Raw genomic sequence first — 24,320 nt, forward strand, 5'->3', positions numbered from 1 at the left:
TTAAGTGTTGTGTTTAACCAGTTAATCTCAGATAAATCATACATCACAACAGCCCAATCCTTTTAATCTCTCCAATTAATCTCTCCGTCTGTCTTCTTTCCTATGAGGAGAGGTTTCATGATCATGCCCAGTTGTAGATTGGGAAGATTGCCCTTGAACATTATTTAATGGTGCAACAGGCCTACCCTTGGTTGCTGCCCCAAGCCAATCTGTCTCCTGTGGGAATTACTGCAGTGCAGCCACTGCTGAGTCATGACAAGAGAAGAAGAAATAAAGATTAGGCCACAGAATACAGTGGGGGAAGGAAAGCAAACCTCATTTTCTTCCAATTTGGAAATATGTGTTTGAATTTGTAAGAGTACAATCATGCCTTGATCTTTTATTTATCCTTAATTTAGCCAGTACACCCACGAGTGCGTTATTTAAATCTACAGTCGCTCGCAAATTGTAAAGTATTTGCAAATTTTGGAAGACTGTCCGGCTTATCGCGAATGGCGACATTCTTCGGGACCGAGTTATTCGTGTATTTGCTTTCTGTGTGAGACTGCGAGAGCCATCCGTCGAACATATCACGGAAGCCTTTCCTGTCTACAGAACCATTTGTTTCAGAGAAGCCGCATTCATATTGGCGTCCGCGAGTCGCGGAGGCATGGCTCTATCGTTCCTGGCCATGATGAAGACGGACAGACCGGGGCTGGGATCAGTCTGCCCCCGTGTCCGCCAATCATGTCGGGGCAGGAGCATATCGAAGGAAAGCAATCAGAGCTGTGTGGCTTGTAGCCATTCCACGCAGGTACTTGCCGTTACACGCTTACCCTCCATCACACAAGCTCAAAGAGGCCTCTCCACAAAATCAAAACACTCCACTCACGCACTGCTAGTCTGCATATTGACAAACCGGAGCATACATTTTTGCTCAATCCGTAGCTCAGTTGCGTACGGTTCCTTTGCAAACCCATAGAAAACAACCCGTTTTCACTTTCAAAACTGTAGCCTTTATTTGAATATTGTTTTGGTAATGTATTGATTATTCTCAGGAAGCGCCAAAAGAATTTAAGAGAATAAACACTCCGAACATGAAGTAACCATGGTGACGCAACAGACAACCTCCTCGCGTTTCTTAAGGTTAATAACAGTGCTGATCTGGTTCACGCAGGGCATTGCGAGCGGGTAAGACAATAGGCTACCTGCTGAAATGAGTAGGCCGTCTAGGCTATATTTATGTGCAGTTTATGTTCCAGTAAACATCAGGCTACTCCCTTCAGCTCAAATGAAAAGCTGTCGGACAGAAACAGATAAAGGTAGGCTTAGCCTTTGTCGAGGCATTTTTGTTCCGCCGTTTTACCATTTATTAATGCCGCCGGAGAGACGTGACATTCAAAATAAACGGTTTTTGTAGATCCGTTCTGGCTCCCACTCTCTCTATTCCCGTGCCTCCGTTCTGGGATACATCCGCGGGTCACGGTCAATTAGGGCTGTGGGTAAAAAGGGTCACGAAATGTGCGCGGCAGCACCTCCTACCCGAGGTGGAAAAAGCCTCTGGGAGGCAGATCTGTAACATCTGCAAGTCCTTGAGGCTTATGAATAGGTGTCGTTAAACTATTTACAGCCTGTCCAATAGCCTATTATTTGTAGTAGTATTTTTACAAGCGCAATATTAGTAGCGTAGACCAAGCTATTTTTGGTGCTACAGGGAGTATTATTTAATTGCAACTGTTATTTGTTCTTACTAAACTTAAACTTTGAAATCATATACAATGTGTAAAAAATACATTGCCATCTGCAATGAAATTGTGCCAAAATCTAAATCTGTTTGCACCTTCCGAAATGATCCGATTGATTTAAATTATGCACCAACAACAAACAGGTCCAGCTATTTTCTAAATTCAAGGCACAGTGCAAGTTAATAAAATAAAATAAATTGTAGTGAGAGCGACTGCCCTCTTCCGTGAGAAGTGCGAATGACAATCTTGCGCAAATGAAAAGGCAAAACCAGTTTAAAATTGTAAAACATCCATTGTTGACAGGCGGTCAGCAGGAATAAACGTCCGGCGTCTAGGCGCCAGAGGCTCAGGTCCGCGCGGACTCGACTCTCATTTCCTTTGTGCGAGAGAAGGCAGAATGGATCTACCGGCGACACTGAGAGAAAAGTGACTTTCTTTTCCAATTTCAGTACGATCCGTCTCCTGAGCGCGCTGCGCGTTCCCACAATGAAAGCATTTTCTCTACTCTCTCAGGAAATTGCGTCGTTCAACCTGGTGAATAGTCTGCAGCCTCTAGAGCCAGGTGAAATTCCATTACCCACCACGCTGAATACGTCCATATGGACTCTGACACCTCTCCCACCTACACACATACCACCGGAGCAGATTACGCGGCCGCGCGTTAGGCTACTCGGTGACAGCAGGCGGGCGGGTCGAGCTTGCTTTAATTCGGTAAATCAAGTACGTAGTATGGACCGACCGAGCTTTCCTGTTGCGCGGCTAACGGTCGTGCAGCCGTGACAATATCACACTTGCCTCAATATCAGGTATGAAGCTTATGACCAAGGATTGTGATAAATTACCCCTGCTAGTAGATTCTTGGACTGGCTGCGTCAAGCCACTCCGAGGGAAATTGAAAGATTAGAGGCGTTTGTGGCGACATGGTGGCGCGTAGGCTGTGTCCTAAGGTAGGCTACGCCGACTATACATGTTCAGGATGTACCGGTATTTCGCATTATATCAAGGTAAATTTGGCCCACCTAAAACACAGGGCACCTTTCAAGAATTGGCAAACACCAAAACATACATCGACATTTAATGCTTTTTCCATTTTTGTCCAATAAAAATAGTAATTCCTTGCATTTATATAGCGCTTCTCTCATACTCAAAGCGCTTTACAATGATGAGGGGGAAACCACCACCAATGTGTGGCACCCACCTGTGTGATGCACGGCAGCCATTTTGTGCTGGAAAGCCCAGCACACATCAGCTGAGGTCTCAATTATAGCGTAGTACAATTACAGCTATTTAAATTGGGGAATAATTAGGTCACAGGTTGAGACTCTCCCAAAGTGCAGTGTCCCAGCACAACACTGGGGCATATTTGACCCAAGATTGCCCCCTACTGGCCCACCAGGGCCATTTCCAGCAGCAACTCGAGTTTTCCCAGGAGCGCTCCTGACGAAGCGCTAACCGTGCCCACACCCTCTTAGCTTCAGCCAATCAGCAGTAGCAGGGCGCCTGGTGGCAGACATTTTGGAATGCCCAAACAGTCACCAAGCGGCACTTGGCGTCACAGCGTAATCGAGAAGTCTGGCTTACGCAGACACACATCGGAGGAAGGACCGGTGTACAGGTCAACATGTGGATCAGGAGTGCCTGCTTCATTCAATTTCACTTGTATACCAGCCCTGAGCCCAGATATCATGAGGTAACAAACTCCAAAATGGGAAGACAAACCTTCAAACAGTTTCAAGAAAAACTTTCAAGACAACAGTGGTCCTCACTCCTGGTCCTGGAGAGGTGCAGGGTGTGATGGCTTTGGTTTTCCCCTGAATATCAGCAGCCAATTCAGACCCAAGAATCCAGGTGAGGTGAGTTATTTTAATTATCTGCTTTCATTTATCAGTTAAGTGCCGAGTAACAACGAAAGCCAGCACACCCTGCAGCTCTCCAGGACCAGGACTGAGGAAAGGGGCTAAATACTCATACCAAGGACCAAAAGAAACCCTCTGTGAATGGGACTCTTGGCACTTCAAAGAGCTTGTTCTTGTCATCGGTCAAAAATCAGGCGCGGATATTTTTTTTCCCCACAGAATAAGAGAATCATTGCTCTTCACCGTTGGAATGCGTGTGTGCCTGTGTGATGAAACTCTCGTCACTGTAAACAAGGTGATTCATCCTTGCGGTCTTTCGGGCCTGCTTTTCAAAAACGACATGGCGCCATCTGGCAGGTCTACACCAGTACTGCAGTCCATTACACTTTCATTTTGATTCTTGCAATAAAATGACGAAACAGCATGTTGTTACTCTGTCGAGTGTTAATGGACTGGAAAAAAATCTAGAAAATAAAGACATTTTTATTTATTATTTTATGGTAAAAATAGATTTGATACAGGTTGTACATTTGCCATTTTCAATACCTTTAACATTATAAAATCGAATTAAAATCAGTCAAAGCAAGCATACCCTCTCAAGACAAAGAGAGAAACACTATTTGTGAAATTAAGACTTGCACTAACACATCTTTCCACAAACCAGTTTTCCTTTTTGTCAAAATTGACATTTTAACCAGTTTCTCCACTGAACTCAAAAGTCATCAAAGACAAAAAAATTAATTCTGCAGCCCCCTCATCTGTCCACAGTCGACTACTGAAGATGACTACTGGCCCCTTAGGTTTGTGAGCTCATGATTAATTCCAGATCCAGTGTTGTATTTCATTTTAATACTCTCAGTAACAGAGGACAAATTAAAACATGCACAACTTGGCGACTCCCAAGGTTTCAACTGATTAAGGCGTTTTATGTAAAATAATTTCTCAGAATAAATTAGCATTCCTCGTTCGTTTTATCCTCATGACATGCCCACAGGGAGTTTATCCGAAACCCAAATTAAATGTGTGCCGCACACCAAGTCGTCTGATGCAATGGCCCTCGAGTTTTCTGATCCCTGACTGTGAGAAACATTGGCTAGTCAGAATGGCTTTAATATCGGGGAACCACATTGGGTAATTACTTGCGGAAGCCTTCATTGGAAAATTTGAAAGACTGAAATACAAAATGGCGTGTTTTTTTTTTAAGCAATACTGCTCTCTCACATGAACACAGGCGGTAAAATCCTGAGACGGCCGGCAGTGGCGGTATAGGGCATCGTGGCCACTAACACGAACGGCACAGCGGAAGCAGGCAGGGATTGGAGGAGCCAAAATGGCCGTGGCTTCAGCTACAGGAAATGACACGTCTCTGACGGTCCCCCTCCATTATGTGTGCTCGGATCAATGTGTACTAATGCGAAGTGCTCTTCAGCAAGAGACCTCAGGCCTAGTCCTTGGGAGTCTGACCCAGTTATCCTGGGTTTCGACCTGAAAACCCGGGGAGACACGCTCTCTACCCAGAAGGCCCTGTGGTTCTTCAGGGCCAAAGCTGGGGGCCCTTCTCTTGAACAGCTCGCGGGTGGCGTTTCCCCCTCAGACGAGCATTTGCCCTGACTGTAACTGCCAAACTGGGCACCGCGGGTTCGACAAAGCGGAGTTGGGCAAACACCACGGGGTCCCAGAGAAAGCCGTTCCAACAAAGATTTTAATGAAATTCCAAAGAAATATATTACGTGTACATTCAGGTTCCCCACCCCCCACCCCCTCGGCATTGGATACTGTCAGCTCAAACACTCGTAAAGCCACACATAATGTGATAAAAAACTAAGCTTTTTTTTCTTTTTTTGTTGTTTTTTTGTTTTTAAAGAAAGGCTATAATACACATGTGCTCCGGTCTGTGCGCCGGGGCGGGGCCCGTTTTGGGGGGGAGGGGGGTCTGTCCCACGCTGAGTGGGGCCCCCCCATCCACTCTGTGGCCCCTTCGGATTCGCGCTCCTCCCTTTCGGTCCCCCGGGCGCCCCGTGTGCGCCCGCTCTTCTCTCCCTCCCGCTCACGATGCCAATGTCAGTTCAGTTCCGCTTCCTTCGGGAGCGTCATCCTGCAGGACCCTCCCCTCTCCCCTTCCCCTTCCCCTCCCCTGGCTGGGGCGTGGGGGGGTCTCCTGTTGTCCTGGTTACGCCCGCCCGTTCACTCGTTCAGGGACAGGATGATGTCGTCCTCCAGGTCAGAATTGTCCGAACTGTCCGCTGAAAGAACAAAAAAGAAATAATTTTCCAGACGTGCGTTCGAGACAGCGAACAGGCAGAGGGTGAGTCAACATGTCAGTGAGCCTTTTCCAAGGGATTTACAATGGTCTTGTAACGATTTTTTACACAAAAATCTTACCTATTGTACCTTGAAACAGTACCTTACGAAAAATAATGGCTGAAATGGTTAAAATGTGGTTGAAGTGCGACGTAATATTTTTATTAAAACAAAAATATATAATCAGAAATACTTAAGGCCATTCCCCATGAAAATGGACTCCCAGTCTTTGTAAATGTTGTCCCTTGTATTGGCCCAGCTGCCAGGTCAAATACGTCTTGATTTTTGATTCAAATACTTTTCTTCACTTCAATGAATTAAATCCAAAACCATTATGTATTTGACCCTGGTATCAAATAAACCCCCCAACATGTAGGCTACTGATGTGTAGTGATTTTTTATTTGTCCACAACAGTTAATTAGGGTTAGTTAAGACACCAACAGTACAGCCACTACTTACTGTTCAAACACCAATATTACAGTCCCTACTCACTGTTCAAACACCAACAGTACAGCCCCTACTCACTGTTCAAACACCAACAGTACAGCCCCTCCTCACTGTTCAAACACCAACAGTACAGCCCCTTCTCACTGTTCAAATACCAACAGCCCCTACTCACTGTTGAACACAAACAGTACAGTCCCTACTCACTGTTCAAACACCAACAGTACAGCCCCTACTCACTGTTCAAACAGCACAGTCCCCAGCTGAATAGTCTCTACTCACTGTTCAAACAGCACAGTCCCCAGCTGAATAGTCTCTACTCACTGTTCAAACAGCAGCCTCCACTCACTGTTCAAACAGCACAGTTTCCACTCACTGTTCAAACAGCACAGTCTCTACTCACTGTTCAAACAGCACAGTCTCTACTCACTGTTCAAACAGCACAGTCTCACAGCACAGTCTCTACTCACTGTTCAAACAGTACAGCCCCTACTCACTGTTCAAACAGCACAGTCCCCAGCTGAATAGTCTCTACTCACTGTTCAAACAGCACAGTCCCCAGCTGAATAGTCTCTACTCACTGTTCAAACAGCAGCCTCCACTCACTGTTCAAACAGCACAGTCTCCACTCACTGTTCAAACAGCACAGCCTCAACTCACTGTTCAAACAGCACAGCCTCTCTACTCACTGTTCAAACACCAACAGTACAGTCCCTACTCACTTCTCAAACACCAACAGTACAGGCCCCCCTCACTGTTCAAACACCAACAGCCCCTACTCACTGTTCTATCACCAACAGCCCCTACTCACTGTCCAACACAAACAGTACAGCCCCTACTCACTGTTCAATCACCAACAGTACAGTCCCTACTCACTGTTCAAACACCAACAGTACAGTCCCTACTCACTGTTCAAACACCAACAGCACAGTCTCTACTCACTGTTCAAACACCAACAGCACAGTCTCTACTCACTGTTCAAACAGCACAGTCTCACAGCACAGTCTCTACTCACTGTTCAAACAGCACAGTCTCACAGCACAGTCTCTACTCACTGTTCAAACAGTACAGCCCCTACTCACTGTTCAATCACAAACAGCACAGCCCCTACTCACTGTTCAAACACCAACAGTACAGTCTCAACTCACTGTTCAAACAGCACAGCCTCTACTCACTGTTCAAACAGCACAGCCTCTACTCACTGTTCAAACACCAACAGCACAGTCCCTACTCACTGTTCAAACACCAACAGTACAGCCTCTAATCACTGTTCAATCACCAACAGTACAGCCCCTACTCACTGCTCAAACACCAACAGTACAGCCCCTTCTCACTGTTCAAACACCAACAGTACAGTCCCTACTCACTGTTCAAACACCAACAGTACAGTCCCTACTCACTTCTCAAACACCAACAGTACAGCCTCTAATCACTGTTCAATCACCAACAGTACAGCCCCTACTCACTGCTCAAACACCAACAGTACAGCCCCTACTCACTGTTCAATCACCAACAGTACAGTCCCTACTCACTGTTCAAACACCAACAGTACAGTCCCTACTCACTGTTCAAACACCAACAGCACAGTCTCCACTCACTGTTCAAACAGCACAGCCTCTACTCACTGTTCAGACAACACAGCCTCTACTCACTGTTCAAACAGCACAGTCTCTACTCACTGTTCAAACAGCACAGTCTCTACTCACTGTTCAAACAGCAGTCTCTACTCACTGTTCAAACAGCAGTCTCTACTCACTGTTCAAACAGCACAGTCTCTACTCACTGTTCAAACAGCACAGTCTCTACTCACTGTTCTCCAGTATGAGCTCGGCGTCGTCCGAGTCATCGTCGTCGTCATCATCGTCATCGTCGTCTTCGTCCTCACCCTCGGCGTCGGCCTCCAGCAGGCGGGCCACCTCTTCGTCGTCGGAGGGCGAGAAGTCGTGCTCGCCGTCCTCCTCATCGTTCTCGTTCTCCAGCTCGGCCAGGAGGGGGTCCGTGTCCATGTCGTCCAGGTCGTCGTCCGAGTCGTCGTCATCGTCGTCTTCGTCGTCCTCCTGGTCCTCGTCGTCCTGACGGAGACCAGCGGGGGACAGTCACAAGGCCGCCGGACCGTACAGCAGGGCTTTCACGCTCGACACACCACCTACGCTTTACTAATGTGGTCCTGTGTTTACACTCAGAGAAGTCTCCTCCTCAATCCTCAACCCAACCCAATCAACCGTTTTTCAATAGCTGCCACCAGAGAGGAAAAACTATTCCGAGGTTGGTTATGGTTGTAGACTGAGCCCCGGAAGCTTGTTTCAGAGTTTTCATGCTCTCAAAGCGATACCTAAAATGTATTAAGCCTTTCATTCCCAAGCCCAATATGAAGTGGCCCAACCCAAATTTACTCGGGTTTTACTAGGGCCTAAAAACGATAGTATAGCTGTCATTTTGAGAGGCTGAAAAAGGTATAAGGCTGAAAGTGCCATATGAAACTCTTGAGTCTGAAAGGGTTAATTAGCCTTGTTGTGGTTTGTTACAATCAAACACGTCTCCTCCTCAATACACAACCCAGCCCAGTCACCTTTAATCTGGCATCTGTTTTTCGATAGCTGAACAATTCCAAGGTTGATTCTGGTTTAAGAGTGAGCCCTGTCAGCTAGTTTCGCTTTGATGTACTTCTGATACCAACATTACATTACAGTTATTTAGCTGACCTTTCATCCAAAGCAGTTCAACTTGCTCAAGTGCCAAACAGCTACACGGATCTTATTGTGGCGACACTGGTGCTTGAACCACCAACCTTCCAGGTCCCAGGCAAGCACCTTGACCCCTAGTCAATAGGCTGCTCCATAGTTTACATTACATTACATTATTGGCATTTGGCAGACGCTCTTATCCAGAGCGACATACAGTTGATTAGACTAAGCAGGAGACAATCCTCCCCTGGAGCAATGCAGGGTTAAGGGCCTTGCTCAAGGGCCCAACGGTTGTGCAGATCTCATTGTGGCTACACTGGGATTAGAACCACCGACCTTGCGTGTCCCAGTCATTTACCTTAACCACTACGCTACAGGCCGCCCCACAAGTAAATCAAGTAAAACCAGCAGTCCCTTCTGTCTAGCTAATCAGCACCTCCCGAAATATCTCCCAGTATGGCCAGCTGTGGCTATAGCAACGTGAACGATGGGCGTTTAACTCGACACTCGGAATGTGTCCCGCGGGTTCCTGACGTCATGTGAAAAACGGCGATAGGGACACGGGGGTCGGGTATCTGACGGGTGTGAGGGTTCTGTGGCACGACCGCTACGGTCACCTGATCTTCCTCGTCCTCCTCCTCCTCGGCCAGACGTTGCCGCCCGACCTCGTACAGCCGGCAGACTGTGTCCATGTTGATCGAGTCCTGGTTCTGTAGAGCGAGGGAGGGAGGGAGGGAGAGTGTCTTCAGAGCTGAACCAAGGCTCATCTATAAACAGATCTGGCTGGCTCAAATGCCTTCAGTGTAAAACAACTCATACAGACAGAGCATTAGTTTTACTGCTTTCAAACAGCATATATCCTGTGACCAGACTGATTGAAAATTTCACTGTGGGGAAAAAACAAAATGAAGGCAAATAAACCCACTCTGGCAGGAATACAGGCTGGCGCGACCTACTTAACACAGACCAGACCGTAGGGCCCATCCTTGTGCTAGAGCAGTGCCTTAATACGAGCCATCCAACAACTTCATTTGAACAAATCTAATCATTTTACTCTTATAGGTATTGCCCCTCTTCGAAGCACAGTTAAAACTGACCTCAATAACTGCCAGGTAGCAATCTTTTGTGTCCGTGCAGAGGTCGAAGATGTTCCGCTTCACATCGATCGTAGCTACGGAGGGAAAGCAAAAGACATTTAATTCCTGCGCGTGTACAGACAACCTTACATCTGACATATGCTGAATGAAGCGCTACGTGATCCTGGACTTCAGCACGCCCACGCCGCCCCACTGGCCATTTCAGAGACAAGTACTCCGCCCCGATGTTGGGAATGTATCGTATTTCTTTCAATAAAGAGGCGTCAGCATATCTAACATTTGCCAGGTCTTTCAGGAGGACAGGGCCCAGAACGGCTGGTTTTCCACCCTCCTTTTACCTGGGAGTCAGGTGTGTTCACCCTCCCTTTACCTGGGAGTCAGGTGTGATCACCCTCCCTTTACCTGGGAGTCAGGTGTGATCACCCTCCCTTTACCTGGGAGTCAGGTGTGTTCACCCTCCCTTTACCTGGGAGTCAGGTGTGTTCACCCTCCCTTTACCTGAGCGTCAGGTGTGTTCACCCTCCTTTTACCTGGGCGTCAGGTGTGAAGACAAGTCTGGCCAAACAGTAGCACTAATTACCGAGGAGAAAAGAAAACCAGGGCTGGATTTGGATTTGAGGGCAGAGAAACAGACCCTTGGGCTGGTCAAATTCATGCCTGTTGCAGGATTTAGTTGATTACTCAAGCCTGTTCCCACAGCAGATTAGACAGGTACTCAAGCCTGTTCCCACAGCAGATTAGACAGGTACTCAAGCCTGTTCCCACAGCAGATTAGACAGGTACTCAAGCCTGTTCCCACAGCAGATTAGACAGGTACTCAAGCCTGTTCCCACAGCAGATTAGACAGGTACTCAAGCCTGTTCCCACAGCAGATTAGACAGGTACTCAAGCCTGTTCCCACAGCAGATTAGACAGGTACTCAAGCCTGTTCCCACAGCAGATTAGACAGGACAGCAGAGCGCCGCCTTGGTACAGCAGGCAAACCGGATGAACCCTCACCGATGGGTTTGTAGTCCGTGGCATCGAAGGTCCGGAAGGAGGAGCCAAACGGGCTCTTCATCTGCTGGTCCATGATGTCGTCCTCATCGTCAGCCTGCAACATCGCTGGGAGCAGAAAAGCCAGTTTCATCATTCAGAGATATCTGCCATCGGCTGAACATGCCTTCCTCATTCAGACCACACTTTTATTCAGAGATACAGTATCTGCCATCGGCTGAACATGCCTTCCTCATTCAGACCACGTTCTGCCAAGAGCAAGTCATGCCAACATGATCTTTGGCAAACAACTCAAGTAAGGCAACCCAGGCCTGCACCATTCAGACTAAACTCTGGCTTCAAATGCAAGCTGTGCTCACTGAGGTCCTCCAGGGGGTTGGATTTTACCAAATTCTCACCTGGTATTCCAGACAGCCAACACTCCATATTATCGTCTGTAGCCTCTAGACCAATGACACTGGTCTAAAACCAGTGTGCGTATGATACTGGTCTAAAACCAGTGTGCGTATGATCCTGGTCTAAAACCAGTGTGCGTATGATACTGGTCTAAAACCAGTGTGCGTATGATACTGGTCTAAAACCAGTGTGCATGATACTGGTCTGAAACTAGTGTACGATACTGGTCTTAAACCAGTGCGTGTATGATACTGGTCTTAAACCAGTGCGTGTATGATACTGGTCTTAAACCAGTGTGCGGTCCCACGGCTGCCCTACCTCCGTAGATGACGGTGCCGTTGTTGTTGAAGACGATGCGACACTGGTCCAGTGCAGGCACAGTGTGGAGGAGATGATAGGTCCGCAGGTCCCACTGACACTCTAACTAAGGAACACAACAACCTGCAGCACGCAATCAGCATCAACACTGGGACCAGTCAAACACCAGGACCAGTCAAACACCAGGAGCATTCACAACGTGACCAATCAAACACCAGGAGCATTCACAACGTGACCAATCAAACAACAGGAGCATTCACAACGTGAACAATCAAACACCAGGAGCATTCACAACACGACCAATCAAACACCAGGAGCATTCACAACGTGACCAATCAAACACCAGGAGCATTCACAATGTGACCAATCAAACAACAGGAGCATTTACAAGGGACCAATCAAACACCCTAATGACCTCCCTGACCCTTTGACCCAATTTATTAGCTTGACCCATAACGAACAGCTCGCTGAAGGCTGGATTTTGAGCGGGGGTCGGGCAGGATACGATCTCTGTGTTGATGATGACCTCCAGGCCGTTGGGGTGGAAGACGCCGCTGATGTTCATGTTGAACTTGTCGAACTTGTGTATGGCCTGGGCCGACCGCACGTCCCACATCACCCCGTCGTTCAGCACCAGGTCGTCCGTGGGGTTAAAGGTCGCGCAGTTTCGCTTGTAGTTGTTGGCCAAGCCGGGGTTGTTGAGGGTGAGGGTCTTTTGGCCGGTCTGGATGTCATATATCTGGAAAAACATGCAAATGTAGCATGTGTAACGACAATGTAGCAATATAAATAAGCCCGGCCGTATCCACAGGCAAAAACATTGTGTGCGGTGGACAGACTTAGCGGATTAGAAACGTGGAAGAGAACGAACTCGCGAAGGAGACTTACGTGAGCGATGTGCTCCTTTGTGCCGATGACTCGGTCCTGCGACAGCTTGCTGAACTCCACGTAATGGTCGTCTAAAAAGGAATGCCTGAATAAAGGAGAACCGCCCGTTACAGGACAGCTTTCAACTCCAAACCCGCGCAAAAGAAAGAACAAGTGGGAAAGGAAATTTAGGCAGAGAGGTATGGGAGGTGTGTTAGGGCAGTAGGGACGTGTGTTAGGGCAGTAGGGACGTGTGTTAGGGCAGAGGGGGGTGTGTTAGAGCAGAGGGGGGCAGTAGGGGGGTGTATTAGGGCAGAGGGGGGCAGTAGGGAGGTGTGTTAGGGCAGAGGGGGGTGTGTTAGGGCAGAGGGGGGCAGTAGGGAGGTGTATTAGGGCAGAGGGGGGTAGTAGGGGGGTGTATTAGGGCAGAGGGGGGCAGTAGGGGGGTGTGTTAGGGCAGAGGGGGGCAGTAGGGAGGTGTGTTAGGGCAGAGGGGGGTGTGTTAGGGCAGAGGGGGGCAGTAGGGAGGTGTGTTAGGGCAGAGGGGGGCAGTAGGGGGGTGTATTAGGGCAGAGGGGGGCAGTAGGGGGGTGTGTTAGGGCAGAGGGGGGCAGTAGGGGGGTGTATTAGGGCAGAGGGGGGCAGTAGGGGGGTGTGTTAGGGCAGAGGGGGGCAGTAGGGGGGTGTATTAGGGCAGAGGGGGGCAGTAGGGGGGTGTGTTAGGGCAGAGGGGGGCAGTAGGGAGGTGTGTTAGGGCAGAGGGGGCAGTAGGGAGGTGTGTTAGGGCAGAGGGGGGTGTGTTAGGGCAGAGGGGGGCAGTAGGGAGGTGTGTTAGGGCAGAGGGGGGTGTGTTAGGGCAGAGGGGGGCAGTAGGGGGGGTGTGTTAGGGCAGAGGGGGGCAGTAGGGAGGTGAGTTAGGGCAGAGGGGGGTGCAGGACACTCACTTCATGATGAAGACGGACTGCATGCCCCACAAGGCAGACAGGGGGTAGCTCCAGGAGGCCGAGGTCAGGAGCAGGGAGCCGTCCTGTGCCAGAGAGTGGGAGGAGAGACGTCAAAACTCAAAGGGCTACACCGGCGTGGTTCATTGTGTCAGATGATGGGCTGTGATCAACCGACTTCTACGCATATACTTTTCATTTTCAGTTAACCACTGTGTATTAAGTAGCCATTTAAATACTTTATATTCATGTATTAATGTAATCATTTACATTCCTTTATTTTGCGTGTAGAAATATACAATCATATACAAACTGAAAAGTAGTTTACTTTCAGAATATGTATCCAAAAGCTAGACAGTTGTGGGTGAGTTGACTTTTGAACAGTGCTGTAGATTTGCTGCCAGCTGAAAGGAAACCATAAAACCAACGGATGGCAGAGCCCTTTGGGGGCCAGGGCTGCCGGCGCCCGGGCTCCAGGAAGCGGGCGGGGCGGGGCGGGGAGGGGAGGGGAGAGGGGACTGACCCGTGAGGGCGGCAGGAAGCGGGCGGGGCGGGGAGGGGAGGGGAGAGGGGACTGACCCGTGAGGGCGGCAGGAAGCGGGCGGGGCGGGGACGGGAGGGGAGGGGAGAGGGGACTGACCCGTGAGGGCTCCAGGTGCGTGATGGCGGAGTTGTGGCAGCTGTAGCTGGCCTCCTCCTGGCCGCTGAAGATGTTGTAGAGCTTGAGCTGGCCCGTGCAGGTGCCCAGCATGAGGAAGCGCTCGCGGGCCGAGAAGGCGCAGCACATGAAGCCGCTCTCATCGTCCTCTGCCTCGTGGAACAGCGAGATGGGCCGGAACCTGCGGGGGGGTAACACAACGCTGTCGTTACACACTCCCCTGAGAGCCGGGGTGGTGGGCACAGCCGCTTCAGAGCTCCAGTATTCTCCAGAGACAGTCAGGCGCCAGAATGTATCGCCTGTTCAATAATGATAAGAATGTGGCGGGACGCCTTGTGCAGCGTACCTGACGCTTTGTTTGCCTAAAAGGTATATAAAGGTATATCTAGCACAGTGTCAAGCCTTGAAAGCTGCCAGCGGTTCTGCCTCCACTACATGACCTGGCAAGCTATTCCACACAGTGACCACTCTGTGAAAAAAACTTCCTAATATCTGTGCAGAATTTATCCTTTGCTAATTTCCAGTTATGCACCCTTGTTCTGCTCACAGAACTCAACCTGAATAATCGCCTATAGTTCAGTTTGTTAGTCCCTTGAATGAATTGAAAAGCCTCAATCAAATCTCCCCTGAATCTTACGTTTTGAAATCTGAATTTTACAGAGCTTGAAAAGATTAAGCATCTTAAGGGTTACCTCATAACTCTCATCTCTTATACATGGAATCAATCTGGTTGCCCTTCTTTGAACCTCTTTCAGCTCCTCTATATCTTTCTTGCAGTACGGTCCCCAGAACTGCACACAGCACTCCAAGTGTAGTGTAACAAGAGTATTGTATAAGGTCAGTATAACGTCATTAGAATTATAATCAATACTCCTGGCGATGTATCCCAACATCCTGTTGGCTGTTTTTTACTGCTACAGCACATTGACTAGAACCTGAAAGCCTTTCATCAACTATTACTCAAGCCTTTCAACTTGAGCACATTCAAATTTTGTACCACCCATAACATAAACCTGCCTTATGTCCCACATGTAGAACTTTACATTTAGTTCTAGTCAATTTCCGCCCACCTTTATATAACTGAGGATGAGTAGTGGTCCCAGCACCGACCCTTGTGGGACTCCACTTCCCACAACACCCTGCTCAGTGCCTGGTCAGAGAAAATGAGGTGAAGGTTGAATGGAATGGCGTTACCTGCTGAATATGAGGTGTCTGTCGAAGCAGCCCCCGTCCACGCCCCCGTATTTGGGGTAGAGGACGCGGCGGGTGAGGCGGGAGGTGAAGCTGGCGGGGGCCTGGCGGCGCTGTTTGGACTCGGGGCACTGGTGGGGGGTGAACAGGGAGAAGGGGGGGCAGGTGGCCACGGGGTGCTTGCAGCGGGCGTGCTGCTCGCGGAGGTATTCGGTGATGATGCCGTCGAGCGCGGGCGGGGAGGGCAGGCGGCGGTCCAGGGCCTTCTTCATGGCCGGGCTCTGGATGAAGGCGCCGTGGTCCGACTTCTGCCGCAGCACCCGCGGCCGCTTCCCGCTGTGCCCGGGCGGGGCGGGCGGGGGCCTCTCGCGCGTGAACGCGATCCGCCCAATCAGGGGCGAGCCGTACGCCGGCGGGGGCAGAGGGGGGGCCGGGGGCGGGGCCTGCACGGAGGAGGGGGAGGGCCGGGGCTGGGCGTGGCCCAGAGGCGGGATGGCGTGCGCCACCCCCAACCGCGCCCCCACCCCGTTGGCCAGCCGGGGGGTGCGGGGGAGCCCCGCCCCGGGGGAGGCGGTGGGGGCCACGACGGCGGCCACGTAGGACGGCGAGGGCGCGTGGCACAGGTGCGTCATGGGAAGGTCGGCCTCCTTGGTCAGGGCGTTGGCCGTGTCCTGGAGGCCCTTGGACACCAGGTGGTTGCGGATGAGCAGCAGGAGCTCCTTCTCGGGGAAGGAGATGCGGCTCTGCGCCACCACGTTGGCCCGCTGCAGCCGCGCCAGCGACACGTCCGTGCCCACCAGCAGCGGCTTCCCCGACACGCGCTCGATCAGCTCGGCCGCGTAGCGGCAGAACTTGACGTGCTCGCTGCGCTTGTCCTGCAGCAGGGGCTCCTTCATCAGCTGCTGGATCTGCCCGCTGCTGAACAGCGGCAGCTTGCTGATGATCTGCCGGACCGCCCCGCTCCGGGACAGGCCCACCAGCGCCTTGCAGGCCAGCGCCCGGATCTGGTCGGCGTCCGTGATGGGCATCTTGACCGTCAGCAGGGAGAGGAGCACCTTGATGCCGTTGTTGGACTGGACCATGTTCCACATCTTGGTGAGGACGTTCTCGCTGGCCTTGGCGGGCTGAGGGACCCGGCGTCTGGGCGTGCCGGCGATGAACTTGCCGATGCTGGAGACGCGCTTGTCCGGGGCGCACACGCAGTTTATCACCACCTGCAGCGCCGACTTCTGGATCTCGGCGTCGTTCACGAACACCTCGCCCTCCGCCACGCCCAGGATGATGCTCATCCCTGCCAGGGAACAGCAACAAGAACAATAAAATAACATGCATCACTATCTGTATCACACACACAAACACATGAACAGCTATGTGTGTGTGTGTGTGTGTGTGTGTGTGTGCGACATACAGGTAACACACACGAGTATGTGTGTCCATACACACCTACGTTGGAGTGCATTAGCTTAGTTAGTGTAATTGGTGCGATACATTTTGTTTTTTTATTTTGTAGAGTTGTATATATGGCTGTGAATATTTGTATAGTTGGTGTTGGTCTGGTTAGTAATCCCCTTGAGTCATTTGAGTGGTTGCTTTAAATTTCTTTGCTAAATAACCATAGCTTTGGCAAGCCTAAGTACCCTTCTCATGGAACCAATGCGGTGGCGTATTAAACATGGGTAGCAGTGCTAGCCTTTTGTCAGCGAAATGTTCACTTTGGGGTGAAAGTGGAATCGGAATTCAGTGGACCCAGTACCACTTAAGAGAGAAATGTATCCGCACAAAAAAGTCCAAGTATTAAACGGCATCTTAAGGTCTCCAAATAGAGAAATGGTGGTTTGATCTGGAAACGCATATATGGGCAAAGGTTTTGCTCTGTGTTACATCAGACATCCAAGGCCTGTAAGCAGCACAAACTGAAATGGTAAAAATCTTGTGTCTTTAAATCTGAATCAATGACGGATTTGAACAATACTCGGTGTGAGATCCCAGTCTTACAAATTCTATGATTGGCATTTATTATTCAGTAAATCGTATTAGAAGCCTACTCATCCCAAAATATTCACAGCAGTAACTACGTTGAGAATAAGAAAAGCATTTATCTGCCACAGTTGTGCTGTTCCAATCGTTTCCCCAAGCCATCAGCTGCGCTCAATCACTGGTGGCTGCTTTAACAAAACGATTATGATCTAAAATTATTACAGCGATTAATCACCGTGCCAACTTTCAAATCAATTATCCTGTGTGATCAGATTAATGGTTTCATCCCCAATCTACAATCATTTACTTCATATCGTTTCAGAATTTCATGCAATAATATCAGATCAGGGAGGTGGACAAACTGGCAGTAAAATAACAGCCAGAATTCATCATACAAAAATAGAGTATTTTTTTCTTTTCAACGGACGAGTCTATGAAGCAGAACCAGCTGCTCTCTTTTCACACTTCATCGAACGGGAGTTATTCTTGCGGAAACATTCATCTGAACCGACGGAGAGAAGGTTGCCAGTTCTGGTTTATAAAACGCGCACGTTTCATCTCCAAGTGATGAAAATGGAGTTATTAATTCAACAAGATCAGATTTGCACAGCAAACCGTGCTCACAGCGCTGAATTATTCAAAATGTCAGGGAGACGGTGAATAACTGGAAGAGGACATCATTTCTTCATGGTTTCACTTCATTTTTTCTTTTTTTTTTTTAAAGTCTGGAACTGTAATATTTGACGGGAGCGAGTTTTGATAGCTCAGAGGTGTTGGAGATAAGAATAGACTCAGCGGTTACTTGCCTCAGTCTCGCTGAGGAACTCTGTGGTGAATCTCCATCAATTCTGCACTTGACGGTGTTTCACGGTTCTGAGAGTGATTTAACGCACTGCACTTCCATTTCTTCTTAATGAGACATGATTAAGGCAAAAAGAACCCGAAATGGCAAATACAGCTGTCCATTCATCCATTTCCACAATGACAAACACACAGCAGGCTAGAAGTGTGCTCTGCAAGTGCCTAAACCTGCCACGTTAACCTCCACCACTGCTGTATCAACAACAACAGCTCGAACTCAGTCAATTCAGCCAATCTGGGGTATTCACTGAAAATCCAATTACTCCAATTACAAAATCAGTCATGTTTTGGAAAACGATGTGCATTTCTCAGTTCAAGTCACGTACGGGAATTGAATTAAATGAATGCATTTCCTGAAAGGACTGAAGTGAATTGAAGCCGACTCTAGCTGTAATGGTGAAGAATCTGTGTGTAAGAGAGACACCATTACTGTGCTGGAGCCAGTGAGACGGCTTAACCTTTCCAGCCCCAAGAGTGGCACATTATAGCGGTTTAACCAATCAAAATGAGCGCTATGCTAATTTTGAGCCCCTATTAAGACCCTACTAAATCTTCTCATTTTCTCAACCAAAGCCAGAGACCCACTTCATGTTGGGCTTGGGACTGAAAGAGTAAAAGAGGTGAGGTGGAGAGGTGGGGGGGGGGCTGAGTTGGGGTAGGGGGTAGGGGGGACTGAGTTGGGGTAGGGGGTAGGGGGTAGGGGGGACTGAGTTGGGGTAGGGGGTAGGGGGGACTGAGTTGGGGTAGGGCGTAGGGGGTAGGGGGGACTGAGTTGGGGTAGGGGGTAGGGGGGACTGAGTTGGGGTAGGGGGTAGGGGGGACTGAGTTGGGGTAGGGCGTAGGGGGTAGGGGGGACTGAGTTGGGGTAGGGGGTAGGGGGGACTGAGTTGGGGTAGGGGGTAGGGGGGACTGAGTTTGGGTAGGGGGTAGGGGGTAGGGGGGACTGAGTTGGGGTAGGGGGTAGGGGGTAGGGGGGACGGACCCACGATGCAGACGGTGGAGCCCCCCTCGTCCAGCACGTCCACGGCCTCGGACAGGAGCAGCTGCGTTTTGGGGACCACGCTCAGGATGGCCAGGATGTCCAGAGCGTAGCGGACTGTGTCGCTCCTGGGGGGGGAAGGGTACGCAGAGTTACACAGAGTTACACAGAGTTACAAAATCCAGCCCTCATTTTCTGGCCAGACCACGCTGCAACTCTCCAGGACCAGGACCACTGGGTCAGACGGTCTTCACACCTGAATCCCAGGTAAGGGGAGGGTGAACACACCTGACTCCCAGGTAAGGGGGGGTGAACACACCTGACTCCCAGGTAAGGGGAGGGTGAACACACCCGACTCCCAGGTAATGGGAGGGTGAACACACCCGACTCCCAGGTAATGGGAGGGTGAACACACCTGACTGCCAGGTAATGGGAGGGTGAACCAAGTACAATTTCAGTTCCAGGGGTTTCTTAGAAGGCAAAATCAGCACAGCAAAATCTCATTAAAATCAGTGATGATGTCATCATAAAGGGTGGGGAAAATGACATGGAATTAGCAGCAGTGTACGGGGTTGAGGGCAGAGAGTACAGTATATAGGGTACAGGGTAGAGGGTAGTGGCTACAGTGTAGAGTGTACAGTGTATAGGATAAATAGTACAGGGTATAGGGAACAGTATATAGGGTATAGGGTACAGGGAAGAGGATACAGTATATAGCGTATAGGGCACAGGGTATAGGGTAGAGGGTAGAAGGAACCATATATAGGATATAGGGTACAGGGTATAGTGTATAGGGAACAGTATTTAGGGTATAGGGTACAGGGAAGAGGATACAGTATATAGCTTATAGGGCACAGGGTATAGGGAAGAGGGAACCGTATGTAAGGTATAGGGTATAGGGTAGAGGGTGTAGGGTATAGGGTGTAGGGTATAGGATAAAGGGTACAGGGTACAGGGTAGAGGATACAATACATAAGGTATAGGGTACAGGGTAGAGGGTAGAGGGTGTAGGGTATAGGGTACAGGACACAGGGCACAGGGCACAGGGCACAAGGCAGAAGGTAGAGAGCAGCAGGCCTACCGGCCGTAGTAGGTCCTCCAGTCGCAGGCGAAGGAGATGAGCTGCAGCAGCAGCTGGATGCAGGAGAGCTTGTGGAAGACCTCGGCCGGGCCCCAGTACAGCCGCGCCGGGCCGTACTCTATCAGGAACTCCATCATCTCCACCACCTGCTCATGGGTGTAGGTGCAGGCCTGTACACACACACACACACACGTATATACACATTACACACACACACACACACACGTATATACACATTATACACACACACACACACACACACACACATTATATACACATCACCCACACACACACACGTATATACACATTACACACACACACACACACACATTATATACACACACACATTACACACACACACGTATATACACATTACACACACACACACACACACACACACACACATTATATACACATCACCCACACACACACACACGTATATACACATTACACACACACACACACACACACACACACACATTATATACACACACACATTACACACACACACACACACACACACACACACACATACACATTACACACAAACGTCCACATGTCCACACCAAACGTTCTAAACAAACAGCCATTTCACAATTCACACGGCTGAATGCTCTAACCTCAGTAGAGGACCAATGATCAACACTATTCAGCGACACTAATCACTATTCCTTTCAATGTGAAGTCTGCGCGCACACCCACCTTGTAGTAGGGCTGCGTGTGGACCGGGGCGCCCCCTTCAGACCGCTGCAGGGACTGCTTCACCTGCTCCACCTTGACGGCCAGGTGCGCCTCGAAGTACCGCCGAAGGGCCATGCAGGTGTGCTTGGCGGTCTGGCGGCTGGAGAAGATCTCATCGTCTGTGAGCAGGGCCCCCTGGTCCTCCGTGTTCAGGATCTCCAGCGTGCTGATCTGCAGGGGGGAACGGCCAGGTGAGGGGTCAGGGGTCAGAGGCTCAGTGAGCAGGGGTTAGAGGCACAGTGAGCAGGGTCAAGGGTTCAGTAAGCAGGGTCAGGGGTTAGAGGCTCAGTGGGCAGGGTTAGAGGCTCAGTGAGCAGGGGTTAGAGGCTCAGTGGGCAGGGTTTAGAGGCTCAGTGGGCAGGGTTAGAGGCTCAGTGAGCTGGGGTTAGAGGCTCAGTGGGCAGGGTTTAGAGGCTCAGTGGGCAGGGTTAGAGGCTCAGTGAGCTGGGGTTAGAGGCTCAGTGGGCAGGGTTTAGAGGCTCAGTGGGCAGGGTTTAGAGGCTCAGTGGGCAGGGTCAAGGGTTCAGTAAGCAGGGTCAGGGGTTAGAGGTCGGGCTGCAATCTCAGAGGCTACAGGTTACAAATATTCACTGGATATCCAGCTTCATTATGGGATTGTATGTAGTGTAAACAATGTGTTTGAGAAGACACAGGAGAGATCAGGGAGGAGCAGGGGCAGTGTTAAAGGGAGGCGCAGGGGGAGTGTTAAAGGGAGGCGCAGGGGGAGATCCGGGAGGAGCAGGGGGAGATCAAGGAGGAGCAGGGGGAGATCAGGGAGGAGCAGGGGCAGTGTTAAAGGGAGGCGCAGGGGGAGTGTTAAAGGGAGGCGCAGGGGGAGATCAGGGAGGAGCAGGGGGAGATCAGGGAGGCGCAGGGGGAGATCAGGGAGGAGCAGGGGGAGATCAGGGAGGAGCAGGGGGAGATCAGGGAGGCGCAGGGGGGGAACATGGAGGCGCAGGGGGAGATCAGGGAGGCGCAGGGGGAGATCAGGGAGGAGCAGGGGGAGGACTCACGCACCAGGTTGACGAGGCGTCGCAGGCCGTCCTGCCTGTCGAAGAGCTCCAGGATGGCGCGGAAGGCGAATGAGATGGAGAAGAACATGGTGGCGTGGCAGCCGCCCGACGCATGAGAGCACTCCAGCAGCCAGAGCGTGTACCCAACCAGCTCCGACAGCACCGGGGGAGGCAGCATACACACCTACACACACACACACACACACACACACACACACACGTTACTTTACACTGTGTGTGTGTGTGTGAAAGAGAGTGTGTGTGTGTGTGTGAGTGTGTGAGTGTGTGTGTGTGCATGTGAGTGAGTGAGTGTGTGTGTGTGTGTGTGTGTGTGTGTGTGTGTGTGTGTGTGAGAGAGTCTCACTCTCTCCATGGCGTCCTGGTTGTAGGCCAGGTAGTACAGGCAGAGGGACACTCCAGTGGCTGCCATGGAGGGCCGGGGGATTTCCAGAAGCTTCTGTACTCCGCCGTGAGCCACAAACTCAGCGGCAAACTTCTTATGCAGGAGCAGAGAGGCCAAATACTGCAGATACACAGACACGCACAAACGGCTGTCAGAGACACAAACATACCATCGAGACACACACGCACACAACAGGTTGATGGAAAAACCGTACAGTTGAGACACACAAGCACACACTTGCTTTCTCACACCCACTCTCACACACGCACTCTCTCACACGCACTCTCTCACACACATTATAGCACAGTGCAGGACGCCTGTGTCCACATGCACAGATTGACCCCAGTGTGCAAGTGGCTGTGATTATTATGGGCTGTCAGACGGCAGAGCGGTACCTTTAGGGCCTCGAAGGTGAGCTGCACGTCGTTGGTCAGCTTCAGGTCCATGTAGTGCATGAGCAGCTCCCGGGCCCCCATTTGCATGAATACAGCCAGCAGCTGCAGGGTACAGAGAGGAGAACAACATCACTCACACATACCCTGTTAGCACGTTAGCATGTTTAACAGCCAGCAGCTGCAGGGTACAGAGAGGAGAACAACGTCACACACACGCCCTGTTAGCACATTAGCATGTTTAACAGCCAGCAGCTGCAGGGTACAGAGAGGAGAACAACATCACTCACACATACCCTGTTAGCACGTTAGCATGTTTAACAGCCAGCAGCTGCAGGGTACAGAGAGGAGAACAACGTCACACACACGCCCTGTTAGCACATTAGCATGTTTAACAGCCAGCAGCTGCAGGGTACAGAGAGGAGAACAACATCACTCACACACGCCCTGTTAGCACGTTAGCATGTTTAACAGCCAGCAGCTGCAGGGTACAGAGGGGAGAACAACATCACTCACACACACCCTGTTAGCACGTTAGCATGTTTAACAGCCAGCAGCTGCAGGGTACAGAGAGCAGAGCAACATCACTCACACACGCCCTGTTAGCACGTTAGCATGTTTAACAGCCAGCAGCTGAAGGGTACAGAGAGGAGAACAACATCACTCACACACGCCCTGTTAGCACGTTAGCATGTTTAACAGCCAGCAGCTGCAGGGTACAGAGAGCAGAGCAACGCCACTCACACGCCCTGTTAGCACGTTTAACACAACGTTTAGCACAGCTAAGGCTTAATCTCACACACACCACGTTAGCATGTTAGCACATTTAACACAGCCAGCAGCTACAGGGTACAGAGACCAGAGCAATGTCACTCACACACGTCAGTGACAATTTCTAAATCGAGATGGACAGCCTGGCAAAGTGACTCTTCTTCTTTGTGCAGTACATATTCATTTTCATATTCATATTTTGACACAATATTTACATTTTTACTGGTCAATCCAGCTCCACTCTGGTCCCATTCATGTTGGTTTTTCAGTTTACTGTATCATGGAAACAAAGATTCAAACTGCCTTCTAAAATAAAGCTGGTTTCATTCGTATCATTAGGTTGTTTTTTTAAATTAGGCTATGCATATTAAATGCTGACGGCTGTCATATATAGGTTAGAACAAGAAATTATTTTTACTTTATATGAGTATATTTTACGAATAACTACCAAAATGGTTGCATTTTTACTTTATTAAAGCAACTTAATTAAAGCACAAAACAGCTTTGAAATTCATGGTTGAGATATTAAAAGTATGTTACTAACAAGTTGCTATAGTGAAACTATTCGACCACGTCACGTCACCACAGTTTCTCACTTGTCCGTTTCTCACTTGTCCGTGACGGCTAC

The 24,320-nt window shown here is 50.0% G+C and overlaps 1 protein-coding gene across 2 annotated transcripts in view; it reads right to left on the minus strand.

Annotated features, from left to right (window-relative positions):
• Nucleotides 1–5,348: 5,348 nt before the first annotated feature.
• The window catches only part of LOC133110267 (DDB1- and CUL4-associated factor 1-like), a 29,818-nt gene continuing 10,846 nt past the window's right edge, over nucleotides 5,349–24,320 (minus strand). For both annotated transcript variants that reach the window (XM_061220243.1, XM_061220242.1), the window contains exons 8-24: nucleotides 22,925–23,026; nucleotides 22,491–22,649; nucleotides 22,131–22,310; nucleotides 21,075–21,284; nucleotides 20,373–20,542; nucleotides 19,295–19,419; nucleotides 15,478–16,765; nucleotides 14,266–14,464; nucleotides 13,629–13,711; nucleotides 12,706–12,790; nucleotides 12,323–12,556; nucleotides 11,818–11,911; nucleotides 11,107–11,211; nucleotides 10,108–10,181; nucleotides 9,628–9,720; nucleotides 8,137–8,398; nucleotides 5,349–5,823 (exon numbers count right to left, since the gene is read on the minus strand). In XM_061220243.1, coding sequence (XP_061076227.1) covers nucleotides 5,765–5,823; nucleotides 8,137–8,398; nucleotides 9,628–9,720; nucleotides 10,108–10,181; nucleotides 11,107–11,211; nucleotides 11,818–11,911; nucleotides 12,323–12,556; nucleotides 12,706–12,790; nucleotides 13,629–13,711; nucleotides 14,266–14,464; nucleotides 15,478–16,765; nucleotides 19,295–19,419; nucleotides 20,373–20,542; nucleotides 21,075–21,284; nucleotides 22,131–22,310; nucleotides 22,491–22,649; nucleotides 22,925–23,026 — 3,522 coding nt within the window. In that variant the 3' untranslated portion in view covers nucleotides 5,349–5,764. The remainder of the gene's footprint in view (nucleotides 5,824–8,136; nucleotides 8,399–9,627; nucleotides 9,721–10,107; nucleotides 10,182–11,106; nucleotides 11,212–11,817; nucleotides 11,912–12,322; nucleotides 12,557–12,705; nucleotides 12,791–13,628; nucleotides 13,712–14,265; nucleotides 14,465–15,477; nucleotides 16,766–19,294; nucleotides 19,420–20,372; nucleotides 20,543–21,074; nucleotides 21,285–22,130; nucleotides 22,311–22,490; nucleotides 22,650–22,924; nucleotides 23,027–24,320) is intronic.

This window comes from Conger conger, chromosome 14, assembly GCF_963514075.1.
Source record: "Conger conger chromosome 14, fConCon1.1, whole genome shotgun sequence".
Classification (NCBI taxonomy): Eukaryota; Metazoa; Chordata; class Actinopteri; order Anguilliformes; family Congridae; genus Conger; species Conger conger.